The sequence below is a fragment of the Diadema antillarum genome, unplaced genomic scaffold (assembly GCF_040938485.1).
Source record: "Diadema antillarum isolate AM-2024a unplaced genomic scaffold, OU_Dant_1.0 scf00000086, whole genome shotgun sequence".
In the NCBI taxonomy this organism is placed as follows: domain Eukaryota; kingdom Metazoa; phylum Echinodermata; class Echinoidea; order Diadematoida; family Diadematidae; genus Diadema; species Diadema antillarum.
In genome coordinates this window covers 1400651-1419717 of record NW_027270975.1, presented here as the reverse complement: position 1 = coordinate 1419717, position 19067 = coordinate 1400651, and the positions used below count along the sequence as shown (strand labels likewise).

The 19067-nt window shown below is 36.0% G+C and overlaps 1 protein-coding gene across 1 annotated transcript in view; it reads right to left on the bottom strand.

Moving 5' to 3' along the window:
• Window positions 1-7998: 7998 nt before the first annotated feature.
• The window catches only part of LOC139717980 (uncharacterized), a 93903-nt gene continuing 82834 nt past the window's right edge, over window positions 7999-19067 (bottom strand). The window contains exons 17-21 of the mRNA XM_071629464.1: window positions 14758-14832; window positions 13578-13746; window positions 11727-11795; window positions 10756-10794; window positions 7999-10338 (exon numbers count right to left, since the gene is read on the bottom strand). Coding sequence (XP_071485565.1) covers window positions 10182-10338; window positions 10756-10794; window positions 11727-11795; window positions 13578-13746; window positions 14758-14832 — 509 coding nt within the window. The 3' untranslated portion in view covers window positions 7999-10181. The remainder of the gene's footprint in view (window positions 10339-10755; window positions 10795-11726; window positions 11796-13577; window positions 13747-14757; window positions 14833-19067) is intronic.

Below are 19067 nucleotides of genomic sequence, written 5' to 3'. Positions count from 1 at the left end.
TTATTGTTTTGATTTCTTATGTTTTCTATTGTTTTATGACTTTTTTTGTATTCAGAACAATTGATTTCAACTTTGATTTTAATAGCTGAAAAACAGACTGTGCAAGAAAAACAAAAGAAACACATTAGAATCTTGCAAAACCTCATTCATTTTACACATACACTGTAAACACATACAAATACGCCACTTTTGACTGACATGTGACTGTAAAATGTATGTAACACCATAACCGCTGCAAGTATATGCGCAAATTACGTATCAAGAGATGCGTAAGACTTAAAAGAAAAAAGTCGTGAAGTACACAATGTTAGAGAGCTTAGATTTTTACCGTAGCCCCAAATTAACCCTTATTATGTTCTTCAAGGCAGATCTTTATATTTGTTAATTGTTACCTATTGTTGGAGTTCAGGTTTAAGGTGTTGGTAAAAGGTTTCAGATTTGTTGGTTTTGTCAATGTATGTCGCTTGGAACATATCAGATGCTTTGGTGTCTTTGCAACAGTATATTGTGAGGATGGAGTTGGAGGATTAAGCATTAAGAGGGTAAGGTAAAAGTTGAAATCATTGGCAGAGAACCAGAAGGGTTCTAAGATTTGAGCATAAATAAAAGCAAAACAATAAATTTTCATGAAATAAAACATTTATTTTATCAAAAGATACCCACTCTTGATTGAATAAACTTTTCATTTCATGAAAATTTATTTTTAAAGCATATATTTAAGCATTTAAGGCATGTCAAAGATTTTTAAGCATTGCTCCAATGTCGGGTTAGGTGGCACCCTTGTGGTTTTGATTTTTTACATTTTACGGAAAAATGAATATAATTTAAAATTGACTCCATAATGTAGAGGAGATCGAGCTCTACACTGTGATACCAGTACCCACCTCCCCCCAAAAAAATAAAAATAAAAAAAAAAATAAAAAAAATTGTGATAATGCCTGAAATTAGCCGTGTGTAAAACCCTGCTTTCCATTTCTGTGCCACCAACTTCTCTGTAGTATGTTCTTCCTCTGTGTCGGAGTAAACTCAAGAACTCATGTACCTAACGCATTGCTGTAATAATTCATCTGAAATTTCTTACTCGTGTATTAACAGAGAAGGAGACTCTACTTTTGCTTTTGATTTTGTTCATTTTTCCATCTTACAAAGTGGCTGGATATAGCCTATATTCAACTGCACTAGCTGGTCTTCCATGGGGTCCTTTCATTTTGTTGAGAGGGGCATAATTATGTTGCATTTCATAACCTTTACTAAGTCTTTCTTTAAGACTCCTTTCTTTATGTATCTTGAGAGTTACCATCAGTAAAGTTAAGTGCATTGATCAGTGGAATTGGGGAATAATGTAAGGTGCTAGTGGTTTCAAATTGTTTTATAGGCTACACAGTATGGGTTGATACAATTAATGTTTTAAGGCATAGGCCTACTGGTTAAGTTGAACAAGATTAACAGACACGACTTAATGTATTACTTATTGTATTACAGTGCAAATAAATTTTGTAAAGTTCATTATGGGCGTGAAACCAGTACTGATCAGTGACAAACAAGACTCGCATGATTAATACATACCACAGCATTGTAAAAGTTTTCATGTGGGTCCATGGTCGAGAAGATATACATTTGTATGCTGCTTGCTGTATCCTGATAAAGTGATATATGCTTACCTATCACAACCATTTTATGATATAGTTTGTTCAGGTATGTGAAATGTACATACTTTATATGTAAAATGAGAACTGAAATTACTATGTTCTCTGTTATTGACTGCTATTAAAGTCATACAAATACAACTATTGACTTCATATTATGAAAAACAAGATACTAGAGTGAATTATTTACAGCCAAAATGCAGGTCCGATAAAAGTGTAAATTGTACAATTATACTATTGTTATACATGTCTATGAATCATGACAAGTGTAAATAATAAAGACTGCATTGATTTATTGGTATTCTTAACTGCAGTTGTGAATTTATGTTGAAAGCTTTTACAATCCAACTTCTACAAGTATTACTAATGTAAAAAAACCTCTGCAGTAAGTGTATAAAATTGATATTTTAGGACATCTTAAGTTGATATGTGCAATTGATATCAGAGGTCACTGAGCCTTTACATTTTACTTACAACTGAACAAAAAAAATTTTTTGTAAACTTGCAATTTTGTATTTGTTTTAATGATGCTTATCAAATAGATGAATTGATATCGATGCATGAATAACCCATTAACCCTAAAAAACGTTTCACGCTATAATTCTGTAACGCAAGAAGGCCTCGTCACGAGGCTTCTTGACTTTCTTCGTTCAAGTCTTGCGCAACTTTTGAGACCAAATTTGCAATATGTGCGCATACTTTTACGAACCCACACCCATTTTTGTAATGGTATGTCGCCCCAAAACGGGCACAATTTTGTGATTTTGTGTACATTTCCTATGGCAAACAGTGCTCTGTCTTGAAAGTCATAAAACCTGATTATTTTTACAATTAATCTCTTTCTTTAATTTTATGCTAATTATGGTAGAAAAGTGGTCAGTGACAAATTCCAATAAAAAACAAAGAAAAAACAAAAGTTGAAAAACAAATAGATAAGAAATTTTGAAAACAATGAAATACATAAGAACTGAAATGAGTTTTGGAAGTTTTTGTGATGTACAATTGTTTAATATGCTAAAGCAGATTTATCGACCAAAAAGTAGACTCTCAATGCTTTTAATTAGGCTAAAATGTGATCTTGAGCTTAATTTGCATAATTAATTAATTAGAATTAGAAATTGATTGTTTCTAAAAATCTTATGGCACAATCTTGTAGATTATGACATGGTTGTCACGCATGCCAAATTTCGTCGCGATCACACCACCGATGGCCGGGATCTCGGGGGTGGAGTCCGCCCCCCTCCGGTTTTAGCATAGCCAAAAAAGCCCGGCCTGATTAGGGTTAATTTATATGCCTTCTCTTTCTCCCGAAGACATATTCCAGAAAAGAAGAAATTGAAGGAATTGAATTGTATACCTCCTTCAAATGATCATGTCTCTAGAATGCCATGCATCCATCTCTCAGCAAATGAAAAACTGAACTGTTAAAAAATTACTCAAAGGTAATTTGAATAGGAAAGGACATGTATTTGACATTATATAATACCAAATGCTTCACATGCCTTGTTAGTTGAGGCATATCTTCAGAAAAATGCATTTGGAAAATATTATCATGGCTGCCATGTCTTCATTGGCATTTTGAACACAATCTTTATGGAGTGGTGTTCTTTCTTACAGGTCTTGGAAAAGTCGTCTAATTCCTGCTTTTTTTTCCAAGGAGACCATGCATTTTGTGTTTATTGAGGATGATGTGTGCTTTTGCATCATCACTGGAATAATAAATCAGTTACACTTAATATTTTTTATGTTCTTGTGAAGATTTGAATAACATGTGTATACAAATTAAGAGTAGAACTTGTGATATCATTATCATAGATGGCTGTCTTTCCAAATGTAGTGCATGATTATGTTGTAAATCTATTTATCAGTGTTCAGTGTTCACCTGAATGAAAAGATTAAGTTTAAAATGATATCACTCACTTTGCATTAATTAATGTCCTTGTTCAGTAATAAACAAAGAAACAGACATATATTTATGTGTTGTCCTAAATGATGTCTGCTGAATGAATCTTCATATACATTGTTTATGTTTGTGTGTTTTCTTGTTTGCTGATAAATGAAGTGCTCAACATTTTAAACACCATGCAGTTCTACAAATTTTAATAAATGATGATTAAGTTAGTTTTAAAAGACACCGTACACTCTGTTTGGCTGTAAAATAAAAGGGTCCATTGAACTTGTGTAGTATCACAAGTTTTCAGTGACCAGTGACACTAGTAGCAACCACATTATGCAAATTAGATGTAGTGATGATGTCATGGCCTCACAAATATCTAGTGTCTTATTGACCATGACACAAATCTTCACAAAGTTCCCTTTTTCAAAATGAAATCTCCAATAATGTATACACCAAATATTTCGTGAGGTTTTTAATTTCATGGTTTTTGGGAGTCGGGTGCTATTCACGAATTTCAAAACATGAGAAAATATTAACTCTGTTCCCTACATGAATGTGACGTGTACTTGACAATCACTAATTTAACCACTCACAAAATGGTCAGGAAAACTCGTTAAATATATGGCGCATACAGACCCACATCCTGTGCTTGCATATTTTTATTATATATATAATGTGTGTGTGGGAGGATACAATGATGCTTATTATGGAGAAAGGATTCCAGTTGCTGGATTATTATTTAAAAAAACAAACATGATTTTTATTGATTTTCACCATACATGTATTTCTGTGCACAAACTGATATGGCCTCACAAGTAATTAATGTCCAGATATGTGTGACATGATATGAATTCAAATATAATATATCCTTTGCTTTGGTATTTGTGTGTGTCCTAGCTTTTCAAAAACATGATTTTTATTGATTGTCGCCATACATGTATTTCTGTGCACAAACTGACATGGCCTCACAAGTAATGTGTCACATCTTCAGTTTAATTTCCTTTTTTGGTATGAATTCAAACATAATATGTATCCTTTGCTTTAGTATTTGAGTGTGTCCCAGCTTTTCATTTCCTCCAGACTATTGATTTAGAACTAGGATTAGGCTAGGGTTAGGGGTTAAGGTTAGGGTTAGGTTAGTCTTAGGGTTGGGTTATGGTTAGGTTAGGGTTAGGGGTTGAGGTTAGGGTTGGGTTAGGATTAGGGTTAGGTTGTTTTATTGTAAATTTTATCTGATGCAGCATAGGCCTAATGGATATATGACATTTTGCAATGAAATTCTTCATGCGTTAATAATCACATACATACATACATACACACACACACACACACACACACACACACACACACACACACGCGCGCACACACACACACACACACACACACACACATAGGTAACCCTATATATGATATGCTTGTAACATTTTCTAGCCTAGTTACTGTTTGTTCCACTTTACCCCAACCGATTTCCCACTTTTCCCAAGGGTGCATTCGGAAGCTTTTTGAAAATTCATAATTACACAAATTCCTACAAACTTGTTCATACAAGTTTGTAGGAATTTGTGCTATAATTGATTTTCAATCACAAATTATACAATCATGTGCTTTCAAGATTTTGTCAATCAAAAATGTACATAGGAAGATTTAGATGAATAAAGTCCTTCCAAATTTCATTAAAATTTGCCCTGACTTCAGGCCCGGTTGATAAGTTTATCAGCTTTCCAGCACTCAAATAGGAAAGCAGGTTTGGTATTTGAGTAATGAATTTGATTTATGAATGATGATCATCACTTTGTTTTCCATGTTCACAAAGTATACAAGTTAATTGTAGGTTTAGATCAGAAAAGATATCAGGAAGTGAAAAGGAGTTTATTTTTTTTTATTCTTGCACAAAATTGAAGGCTGGAAATATCAACTTGTATTTCTGAAAACGTAATTGAAACATATGTTTACAGCATTATGTCTGAAACTCGATGGGTGCAAAAGTGAATGAAGATATTGTGCCATGAAATGGAATGGATGTATCACTAATCTAAATATTTCAAAAATGGTTATCACGGTATCTTTCACAAAAAACCTGAAAGTTCTCGATGGAGAGGGAAAAGGTGAGGAGAATTGCTCTAACATGAATGCATAACAAATTTGAACCAAATCATAATCAAAGTGGTGAGGAAAACCTTTACTAAAGTCAACTTTTAATGATCCATTAATTTCATGTCTATGTATCTTTTCACTGAAACATTCTCTTGAAAGGTTTTCTCGCAAAGTATGGTTCGCGCACTGATGTGATTCTGTGCAACTCAAGAATGGTAGTGTCCAATATCCCTACACAATGACCGGCTTTCATAAAATCTACTACATGCTCCATTACAATGAAACTTTTGCTGTTGATGATGGAAAAGAATAGTTTAAAAAAGATGTGCTTGTTGCTGCATATACATTTGAATTACAGTATTATCTTTCATAGTTTATTACCCTACATGTATATAATAATATTTAACACCACATTTATATAGATAATATCATGTTATCAAATCATGGGATTTGTTTGAAATAAGATACCTTATATAAAGTATATATTTTCAAACAGACATTAAGGTTGATGTCCTGCATTTAACCCTACCTGTCCATATCTAGATGACATGTACATGTATACACAAACTGACAGACAGACAAATACACACACACACACACACACACACACACACACACACACACACACACACACACACAAGAGAGAGCCACTGTGACAAGCAAAGTTACCATTCAATGTACTCAAGCAATACTTTCACTGGGATCTATATTACTAGTATTTCAAAGTAATATGTATTTAGTATTGTACAATGTATTGTAGAATGAATTTCACATGCCATAAGGGTTTAAACTATGTGGACATAATCCACTTGTGGAGGGAGCAAGAAGTGTTTGAAGCATTGTCATGGGGGTTATTGAACTTTCATTGCAACTTCTAGCCTTGTGTGTAGAGATTAGAAGCCATTTATACCAAGCTTGTGATTTTATGAAATATTTTTTGATGGGTTTGCACTTCTTGAGAATGTATTTTAATAATGATAGCTCTGTATTGCCCTTGACATTTTCTTGACAGAAAATGTAGGAGCTGATACATTTAATCCTATGTGTAATTTTAGTGTTGATTGGCAGAGAAAACCCCATAGCATTGTGCACTCAGTCCAAAGTCCCTGACACAAAAAGGGTTAACACATTTCCAAAGATAAACAACACAAGACAACAGAAGATACTATCAGCAGCTATGGTATATTTCAATGTTGAACAACTTTTATTACATTCTTGTACTGTATGTAGCATGACATGTTTGCTATTAAAACAGATAAACCAACATGCAATATATGATTTTGCTGCTTCTGACTGGGTAGTGTAGCTATATTTCTGAAAAACTCATTGTTTTCCCCAGTGTTTCTTTTATTAACAGTGATTGCTAGCATGCTGTATATTACAGTATCAAGCTAAGGTTTCTAGTTGATGAGTTAGCTCTCTGGTTACACAAAATGAATCTTTTATCACTTTCAACACTTTAATCAGCAATGAAAGAACTGGTGTCAAATTACATCATATCCTTTATTCCATTATGCATGTAACCACTGAATTTCATAAATATGCTGAAAAGTGGGACAAGGAGAAAAAAAAACATCCACTGTTTCAATACCATGGTGTGCATTTGGGCACAGGCCGACAAAAGCTACAGCTGACAGTTGAACGTGTCAATTCTAATTTGGCAAAGTTGACTGGTTAAAACACAGCTTTCTCCTAAATTACAACATTTGACTATATATTGCAATATCTTGTCAAAATATTAAATGAAACAAATATAATCTGAACAAAGAAAAGAAGAAAAACTCTAGGCACGATAATACCATTCTTTAAAAAGTAAGGCTCAAATGTTCATTGGGACTTATATACCACATTTGCTCAGAATAATGTTATTTTGTTTTGACAAGACCTCTCCCATTACATAACAAAATCATTGATGTTTGGGACTGTACAATAGGAGGAAACATCAACCATCTACACAATGAAATGTTACTTATCATGGCACACTGTACAGAGTCAACCACATAGATATGTTACAGATTCTCAAAGCATTTACACTGATATGTAGTAGAGTGCTATGAGGATGCATGCAAATGTAGAAGAGAAAAGGGATAAAACAACATATAAACATTTGAAAATATATAAATATATGTATATATATAAATGAAATCTTATGGTTAAACTCACAGGTAGTCTGAATAAGCTGTCCATACAAAGAATACATTGTATAATCAATTACAATGACTGGCAACACATAAGCCAAAAAAAAAAAAAAAAAAGAAAAATAGATTGAATTTAAGATTTTTTTTTCTGTAAAGACATTCCAATAATGATTGTAACACTGTAAGTGTACAATGTGTAACCATAAACTTTTTTTTTTTTGGTTATTGTTGAAAATCTGACTGGAAAATTACAAGCTTGAGTGCCAAAGTCATATGAAAATAATAGATGTAAAACATTTGAAGGTGAGTCATCAGAAATTTATCTCCAATAAAGAAATAATGGACAATATTTTGAGATAAGGTAGTTTTGCTCCTTCAGTAATTTCTCCCACATCCGATACACAGTCAAAGTAATATATGGGGAAAACACACAAATGTGATGCATGTGCAGCTATTCTTTCTTCAAGAACATAAAGAATATCTACAAATAAATACTGTGCTTAAAGAAAGAGAGAATTAATGTGTATCAGCAAAAGAATCATTAAACTTTCTTGGCACTTTGGAGCTGATAAAATACAACAGCGAACTAGAGAAGAAATAAAAGTCAGACAGAAAAGACGTAAAAGGAAAATAAAGAGAAAGAGAGAAGGGGGAGAGAAAACATGATAATGAAAGAGAAATTTATCTTTTAAAACCAAGACAATTCATGAGTTGTAAAAAAACAATGTCCATCCAACCAAACAATTGCTTTGATAGGAAGTCAAACATCACATACACAGCCCAAATTACAAATCGGCATTTGTTTTTTGTTTTGTTTTTTGTTTTTTGAAAACTTTATCCTCATCAATAACTTTGTAAACCAAAACTTAATATAGAAATAATCAAAACAAGGTTTTGTCCACACTTTTTACCCATCAAGTAGGCATCAATTCAAAGAACAATATTTTTGTCTCATTGACATAATGTCATAATGTTTGGTTAAACTATTTCTTTTCATGCTGCATTGTGAAATTATTTCTACACTGTCTCCTGTCTCACTGTTCTATCAAACAGTATTCAATGGGAGCAGTTCATGGTATTGTATGTAAATAGTCCTTCAATCATTTCAATATTGATATATATCCAAATACTGAGTGAATACATGCCTTTCATATTCATTAACATCAACTTCATAAATTACATTTTAGTAAAATATAAATATTTTTTGTTTTTTGTCGTCACAATAGCATTGATTTTGTATAAATACACAAACATTTCAATATTCATATATGTCATGCAATATAAAAGTCCTGCACATCACACAGACTATGAACACACTACTTATAAAACTCTCATGGTAAGAACTCATGCATTTTTTTTTGTGTTGTTGTTGTAAGCATTACACATTCAACTTGTAATTTTTATCATAAAAAACATAAAAGACCATAAAACATACAATGTATGATACATTCATTCATGTACGACCCCATCTGGCCTTACACAAACATGTATTTCTTTGTGTATTGTTTGTTTTTCTTGCTTAGTTTCAGGTTGCATTTGTTTCCTTACTTGCAATCATACACCAGCACTCTAGAGGAACATACCTCCCTTACACAATGTCACATATCAAACACTTTGCTATACATCATGTCACTTAGTCCCACATGTGTAAAAAATGTTGTTGGTGGACATGCACAATATTCATACTTGAGCTGTCTCCATTTTTTCAGCAGAGAATTATTAAGATACACTACCTAATTACACAAACTGTTGTATGATACATCAAAGACTTTAAGGCAGACTGAACAGTTCTGCATGGCAAACTGATTTGGTATAGGATCTTCTATTGCCACATGGACTGAAGAACTATGTTAGTTGTAAGCAATTTTAGAAAGAAAAAAAAAACTTTCTACAGCAAGTCGCATCGCAAGAGTCCCCTCAAGATTGAGAGAAGTACCCACATATCTTCAGTCCATCTAGGGTAAGTGAACAAACTCGAATCAAACAGAATTCCTGTGTTAAACATTATCAATTTGTATACATTTTAAAGAATACATTGCTTTGAAGAGAATGACAGCAGCAAGCAATACATTACTCTATTTAAGTTAAACCAGCAAAGATGATTCTCACAATAAATTGTCCTCGTAACACAAAGGTGAGGTATCTTTTAGCTCCATTCTTGCACAGATGCCTCCAAAGCAAAACTGCTGGTGTCCGTGAAGCACTGATGTCCAACAACATAGAAATGTCATTTATTTTTAATACCATACCATAGCACGTAATGAGACCCAATTCATTCATGCATTGTTTTTAGTTTGTTTTCTTTAAAAGTGTCTGGTGTACTTAGTGCCCTACATAGGCCAGCCACCAGAAGTATCACTGTTCTCACATAGTCACAGATTGTTTCTCAAATCTCTGTTTTGTGGCTCATGGCGTCTTAGAAGTAGACTTTGTGGTGCCGAGCATGACCTTTGTCACAAAGCTGACGATGGCAGACGCAGGCTGCTCCACTTCATAGTCCGCGAAGAGATGGCATTGGTTGTCCGTCAGACTTCCCGGCTTGCGTGCCACAAAGCCAAAGATTCTGAATGAAGAGGAAAGGTTATGGAGGCATTAACTCTCAAATATTGATTCCAAATCTACTCATGACCAGTTCTCATGTTACCCAGTCATAGAGGGAAATTAAAACCAAGAAAACTGCCTAACAGAGTGACTACACTAAAAAATGAAACATTTGACATTTGTTCAACAATAGAAAGTTTAATAATTCAACTACTTCAATGTAAAATACAAATGTACAATTTTAAAAAAAAAATTCTGAAGTGGTTTAATGTTCACAAAGCACGTTATTGAACTCTTTTGTATTGATCTATTGTATTAAAATAGCAGCATGCTTGACTGCATCTAAACTTCAGGGCAGATTTTCTTCAATGTGATGAAATATGTTCTACCACCTCATAAGCTACTACAGATTAAATCAATGAATGTTTGCTTTACTTACTTGGCATCAGCCACTTCCTGTCCCTCTTTTCTTGGGTATCTGTGGGAAAAAGGAAAGAAAGTAAATTAGAGTACTGAGATATGCATTTTTGTATATCATTATTGTACCTCATCAGTGCAACAATTTGCTCTCATAATCTACACAGTGTATGTAGACTATCACTTTGTCTGAGTTTCCTCCCAAAGTGCAAACTATTGTCAATAAATGTTAATTTCCAGAAACAAATTAAGTGCTCCAACTACCAGGTACTGCAGCTCACATCATTAGTAGTTCTTTTTAAATTGATTGTAATATGAATCTTCTCACTGCTAATGTGGTCCATTTCTTAAAGAATTCTGCTTCAAACTTTTTAACTCATGCATAATTTTCTTCATTTATTACAATGAAAACTTCACAATAGGAAAAGCGATATTGAAAAAGTTTGATAGAACCAACTGATCCAGGAAACATGTGTGAGATGGGAAGCTCAGATGAGTGTAAGCTGACATGTGATGATTTGACGGCAAACTTCCCCCCAAAGCAGCCTTCTTTACAATAAAACTCAAATTCCTCTGGACAGGTTGCAGACAAACAAGCGTATACAGGATAAGGGACTGGCCAGTGGTCGGTGATGCTGATTTTTTTATATATCGATAAAAACTGGTCTAAAATAGCCTCTAGAAAGATTCTTATCCACACGAGGGATTTTAACAGTTCCTTCAGGAAGGTGGGAAAGGAAAAAAAAAAAGTTATAGAGCAAAGGTTAAAGGCAGAAAGACCACAAGGAAAACAACAACATTAACAACTGCTGCTTTGGGCAGCTGTATTAGTGATTTCTTGATGTGACAGAGATAAGAAGTTTCTGAGGTGGGTGGTTGCTAGGAAGTTCATATGGATGGACAGTAGCAGTGGAAAGGGGGAGGTTGGGGGAGGGAGAAGGAAGGGTGTCCATATAAAGTCGGCTATGAAGTGGTCATGGTGATGAAACTTACTTTCTCGATTTGGGGTCCATGCCACTGTAAAGGATTGAGTTCACAGGATAGTGCCTCCTGAAGAACAATCTGTACATTGTCAGGCAAAAAGGAGAGAGAGAAGAGAACATAACATTATATTTACTTCTACTCAGCAGCTGTGAATGACTAAAGTCAGGTAAATGTGCAGTAGGTCCAAGTACACACGGCATTAGATTGCACCTATTTTAAACAATATGATGCTTGAAAGTTATACTTTGCTCTTCTATGATCTCAACAAATGAGTTAGGTTGTTGACTCCTGTGCTGATGAATGGCAATCTAGTTTCAAATGATTACACCTTGACTTGCAGAGCAAGTAGCTGCAAGAAGAAATTAAAGACACACATCTCATGTTATAATGGTTAAATAGATAGTTTTCCATTTAACTCAGGACAAGCATACTCTTTAAGAAATTCACTCCTGAATTAAATTATATCTTATGAGCTTATGGTAGCAAAATGGGTTCTGATTAATAGCTTGTAACACTTGATGGACTTTGCCTATCTAAAATGGGTAAAATGGACCAGCAATTAATGAAAAATAAAAATGTAAAATTGCTTTATGTATTCTAAACTTGAAGTCTACTTAAAGAAGTAGGGTAAGTGGAAGGTAAAATTATTCATTTGGTTTTCCCTTTTGTTTACATACAAGTATAGTTTCAGTTACCTGTACATACCTACTAAAACTGAGCATCATATTAGTGTGTATATGTGTATCTATGGTTAACACTTGTGACATACACACTTTTACATTTACTGTTTTATTCGATTTTGCTGAGTAGGAGGTGGAATAAGAGGCATTGGGTTTCTAAAAATCATTGACAAGCCTAACAAAATTTCCACAGAAAATCTTGTCACTCACGTAAAGCTTCAAATTCTTTTCATTTTCTCATATAACATTGACATATACCTGCTACCAGGCATAATGTAATCAAATTTTGATTGTGACTCTCACAGATTATAGCTAAAGCCCAAAGTGGCAGTTTTTGTGAAGTACAACATGAGCACTGAACAGTCAATACAGGTAGCAGGAAAACATACAATCAACCTTTCAGGTTATTGCCCTCTGTGAGTGAAATCCCTCCCTTGAGTAGGAATGGAATAATATCATGGTTCATTTCATACATGAAATCTGATGGAGCCAATGCACTGGCTCTTATCTGTGTTCTTAGCTAGGATAATGATTTATGAGATTGGGGAGGAAATAGGGCCCTGAACTAGCATTGCAGTCAAATTCAACATAATGAATATTACATATTGGAAAAGCTTCAAGCCAATAAACTCATATCAAAGGAGCGATCTCTCCCTCGTACGTATTATAGGTATTACTGGTATGAAATTAATATCAGCCGATTTGACTGTTCGGCAAGGTAGTTTTTCATATTCTGCCATTTAGGTGTATCATTTTCTCTCTCTTTGTGCTGGCATGTTGACTGCTTTTAAGGATGACTAATCCTTTAAAAACAAAATTGCACAAATAGTATAACCTACTAACTGGTTTATGACAGTTAGGGTGTCAAAACACCTCAAAATTATATCATATAACACTGTATCATATGAACTAATTGAAAACAAAAAACAGCAAGCTGTAATTTAAAATTGGGTATGATAACTACTCTTGGATAATAGATAAGAACGTGAATAGAGTTTGATACTTTTGCACCTAATTGGTACAGCAACACATGATGGATTTGTGTTCATTTGCTAAAAGCAATATACTGCAACAAACATTGAATGTTTTATCATTCAGCACACATAATGGGAAGTTCACCATAAGGAACTGGTTAAATCCCCCATCCCCCTTTTGTCCTTGTAAAATATCTTTGACTCACTTCCTCTGCATATCCGTCAGTGTGATACCCTTTGACGAGACCTTGAAGTGGACAACGACGGCGCTGGACTTCTCCTTGGCCGACAGCGTCCTCGTCAGAGCTTCCCTGATCGCCTCCGAGCCAGTCAGGGACTCCATGTCAACGCTTGCGATGTACAGCACCTTGCATGCTGGGAAGACACAGAATTATATCAAAGACTGTATCAACCTTCAGATAAGATAACAAAGTCTTCAGACTGATAGCTGTACTGATCTGTTGCAAGACATTCCCAACACTGATTGCTGGTATGAGTAAAGAACCATGAATCTGTGAAGAGTTTCAAACTTTAGTATTGAGCAATGGTTGAGTTATGACAGAGTCTGCAAAACTGCCATGACGCATAATTGTGAGAACATTAAATGTGTGTGTTTCTCCCATCCCTTCCCCCCTCACGCAGTCAATTACACACATACACTTGTTCCAGATTCTTAAAGACACCCCCTTAAAGGATGGAAATGAGTTAGGATCTTGACCCCCTATCACAGGCTTTTGGAAGGGAAGCCATCAAAACTACCTCCCTATCAGAAGATTTTGGAAGGAAAGTCTGTTAGCATACGTCAAGCAGTGTGACGTACGTGCAGCGCATGCGGGGAAATGTTTTACAAAAAGAAATCCAGCCTGGCATGCTTTGCAGCAAAACATGCAGAGTAAGCACATTCAGGAGAATCAAGGTGAACACCAAGAAGTCACACTACCCTATTTTAGAATTTATCAGAGGTCTGAAACTAATCCTATTTAGGACCCTATTTGATGATTGTTTGGGAAAGATGTGAAAACTACAACTAATTATAAATAATATAGGAAAAAAACTGAAAGACCCCCTATTTCAAAAATGTTTATATACCTATAACTTCTATCGAAGAAACCAACTTCTAAACCATTTACTTCCTATGGGGAATACCCAAGTCCTCCAGAGTAGATTAAAAACACCTGTCGAGAATGATCAAACATCATAAAGATCATGCATATTCTCAATGATTTATGTTCACTTATTCCTACATCTTTGTCACCTCAGAAACCATCTTCTTCATCACGTTCTGGTTTTCCTGTGATGCCTGTTGTTCCCAAGAGTAGACAAAATATCTTGCTGCTTCATAATTTATGCTCCAGTAACAAACAATGTTTCTTCCTTTCATCTTACCTGCTCCCTGCTGGAGTAGTGCTGCAGCAGACTTCGGGTCAATGGTTCCATCAGTGGCATCACCAGTGGATGGGTCTGCACAGAGGGAGGGAAAGCAAATACAGAAAGAGCCACAAACATGTTAACATGAGATACTCTTTGTGAGAAAAAAAAAATCTTTTGAAGAAAATGATAAAATAGTATTATATGCCATTGACAATAAAATTCCCATTCATTCTTGATCTTTTGAATTACGTACACATTTAGAAACCTTTTCAAGGTCAGTAATGCTCACAGTATGAAAACATGTGTATCGCTTTGGGTCCTTTGACAAAGATCATGTGCACCATGTATATGAGACATGTCAAATTCCTTAAATGATATTCCAGTAATTTGACCGTGTAAGTAATTAAAAAGTATATGACTTCTCAAAAGACATGACTTTTTCTATTACATTTTCAAAAAAGAGTAAAGTTTTCAAGTATGCTTTTGGTAGTTGCCTCTACATCACACAGATCCCTTTCATTTCTTGTTGCCTTATTTCAAGACAAAATCAAGTGCAGGAATTTGGGCCACTCTATTACAGAACACCCCTACATCTTCCATGATAAAACAATGGTGTGATCACATCAAAGTCATTCCATTCCACCTTCCTCTATACTTTATGTAACATTAGTTTGCTTCAGAGTCACCGATGCATGTCAGTCATGCTTTACGGTTGATTTCATGGCTCCAAGCATGTTTTCGTTGGTGTGGTGTGGTTGTAGGTCATGATTAAGGCCACAACTATGAAGAATAGATATCTAGTGACTCATGTATTTACATTATTTTGCCTGAATAAGGTAAGGGAAAGAGAGGGTTTGTAAACACATGTTGGTATCTTGCTTACAAACATAATACAGAGCAGATGTTGATATATCACTGACAAATCTGTATATATATTTAACAGTGTCTTCCCATTCTTTGTAATGAATACAACAGTATAGCTCACCACCTTTGCATACCATGTGGCCACACTCTCGCTTTTACAAGGATCTTTGAAAATATGCATGTACTTTCCCTCATGCTAGTTATCTTTTTGCGATGCAGTTTTACATAATTGCCTTTGAGGAGTACCACGCTGAATGATAACAAAAGAGACGGTTATTTGTGCGTGTGTGCGTGTGTGTATGTGTGTGTGTGTGTGTGTTTGTGTGTGTGTGTGTGTGTGTTTGTGTGTGTGCTTTGTCTTTGTCTTTGCCACAACCATATGTCCAAGAAACCACAGAAAAACTGAAATAGACCATCCGCTATCATTCCCGTGGTTTACCACAAATAACAAAAACATTAATTTACGGAAATGAATTTGCCTCATCCAGCTATCAAACCAGGGGCTGTTGTTCCTGGCCTATATCTGAAGAGTGGATTGTTTGATTTCCACTGTAATTCCAACAAACAACTCGACTTTTGGCTTGTCAAATTGTGAGATTCACTGAAGTATGACTTTAAACCAGGCTGTAGTGTAGTCAGGGGTGCTGTGTCAGGTCTTGTTTGACCTTTTTTTTTTGCCAAAATTTCTATTTGCAGGGAAATGTAAAGAAGTGAGGCACATTATGGGGATGCTGTAGCTAAAGCCATTTTACTCGTTTCACATGACTGACTGAGGATTCACACACAGTTTTGCTGTTTTCAAGAGAATTATCAACCCATATCCCCCAATGTTAGGTTGAAAAAGAAAACATGCGTCGAATATGACCCAAATTCTCGCTAGTCTCAAACCTTGAGTTTGGGTTGAAACAAAAAAGTTTGGATGACCCCAGAAAGCTGAAATGAATCATTGTCATTAATTCTGTGTATATCATACAAACTTAAACTGGTGGGTTCTGTATGAAATCTGCTAAGATTTAAGAATCTAATGGGGAGTGGGTTGATCATGGCATGGAATAAGGCTAGTTTTCTTTTTTATTGGGCTAAACAATAATCTTACAAATAAGCAGGGTATTTGAAATGCAATACTCTTGTGGCTTGCTTACAAAGTACTCGTACAAACTGCCAGGGCCCCATGCATGGGTGTACAAAGTTATACAGGCAATCGTTGGACTAACTGTGTGTATTAAAACAATAAGACAGTTTACACTGTGTTTGTCTATGCCTAGATGAGGGGAAGCCACCCCAAATTATCCAGCATGCAGGATGCAGGATTTTAAAATTCATGAGCACTATTTACATAAGGTGACATGGCCTGGTTTTCTTTCTAAAAAATGCTGCTATGGAATATCCTATAAGACTGTTAAGCTGTTTAGCTCTTGTGATACCAGCCTGCAGGTATGAAAGCCATTTTTGGGAGGAGTAGAATCTCAGGAGAAAAGTGTCTTGTCATTTGGTCTAATCCCATCTCTCCTATTTCCCATTTAAAGGAGAAGTCCGGACGATTTTGAAAAAAAATAACCAAAATCTACATAAATAAAGGACCATAATGACTAAGTTTCATTGAAAAAGACCCTCCCAACTCGCCACAATCGATTTTTTAGCATCACTAATTTTGAATCGTAACCGTTCGATTTCTGTACGCCGGCGAGAAAGATCACGTGACAGCGTGACGTTTCATCCTCACATTGCTTTTTGCTTGGAGCGTCAGCTGGCTCGGGGGAGCCCTGCTTGAGCAACGGTGATACGGGCCAAGCAAGCGGTAGTAGCGTACCGCTCAACAGTCTCTGACCACACAGCGGATGCACGCGGCATGATCTATTGCTTCATTAAAAAAATGCCGATGTGTCAAGTGTTAGGGTGTTGTCAATACTTCAACTTTACTAGTAAGTCTTCAAATTGAAAAAATATTTCGATTTTAAATTGATATCTATCCACGATACTACCTTTACATGATCCTGAATGCTACAACACGCAGCCCGATTACGCTGTGTGTATTGGGCTGCTGGTCGTAGTTACCGGCGCAGCGCGGCGGCGGTACCAAGCTGGCGCTGGCGTTTCTTCCGCGGTTCAAGTTACATGTATACTGTCGTATTTTATCACCGTCAGACACACTTTTCAACAGTCTCGGACAACAAAAGAGGCAATAATTCTGACATTGACAGACTGATTTCAGATTGTTCACACTCAGAAGTCGAAAAAACGATCGCGGATTGTGATAGCACTTGGCAGCAGCAGACGTAAATGTATGCCTGCACAGCCCGACAACAGCTAATGCATTGTAAGTGATGGGGTGGACCACTAATAAGTACGGCAGTATTATAATACATACATATTTCAATTTAAACGAAAATGTTATACCATTGCAACTATTTTACATTAATCTTTGAAGATTTTATATAGATATATAAGGAAGATTATTTGAATAAAGGAATACAGAGTTTGGCAACAGCACTCCTAAATCGGTGTACGGTCTCCTGCAGTAGCGCCGACAAGGCACACCTATGCAGGCATGCAGATACCGCCCGCAGTCAGCAGTGCAATGGGAGATCGATGCGTAGCTGGGCATCGCTCGCGGTGCTCTCAGCAGAGGAAACTGCGCCCGATACGTCACGCGCAATGCATCCTGGGACAGATAGTACGAAGGGCAGCTCGCGGCGGATTCGAACATGAAGAATTACCTTATTTAAAAAAAAAATCATAGTAAATGTATCTGATGGTCTTTTCTCGTCGGGAAAAGGGTAATAGGTTCATGAAATATTGTTCTTTACACACGAAACGGCTGATAATCGTCCGGACTTCCCCTTTAATCTTAAAGCACAGCCACGGGTTGGAGTGTTGGAGATTAGGGACTAGGATTATAATATGTGGGGTTAGGTGTAAATGTTGGGGCTTGAGTTAGGGTTTCTTACCCCATTTACACTGTGGGCGGGTTTCAGAGCCTTGGGGAAGTTTGAAAGCCCACTCGAAAAAACGGTCTCTTGTCTGTTTATACCGCTCTGGCTGGTTTTGCCAAAGCAGGCCCAACTGTCTCCTTTCTAATGGTAACTGAATTCCCCTCTGATACATTGCGCAAGCTTTTGAATTTCTTACATAACCAACAAACGTGATGAGTGTGAAAGTGTGCAAGTTGCGTTGCGTTTATCAGCTGTGGTTGGTCACCACGGCTGGTTTGTTTACACCAGCTGGCAATGTCTTTCAGTGAAAACTTCTGGGTTGGCAAAAAAAGCAGCTCCTGGAACACCCTAGCATTTATACTGCAGCCCAGGCTCTTTGGAGCAGGGAGGTGGCCAACTCACCGTTTTGAGGCTGCTAACGAGGCTCTGAAACTATCCTCTATAGGTGGTTTCAGAATCTGACCTGATCGGATCTTGTTTTCTGAATTCTGTCCGTTATTAGAAAGGCTGCTCGAGGTTGCTATAGGA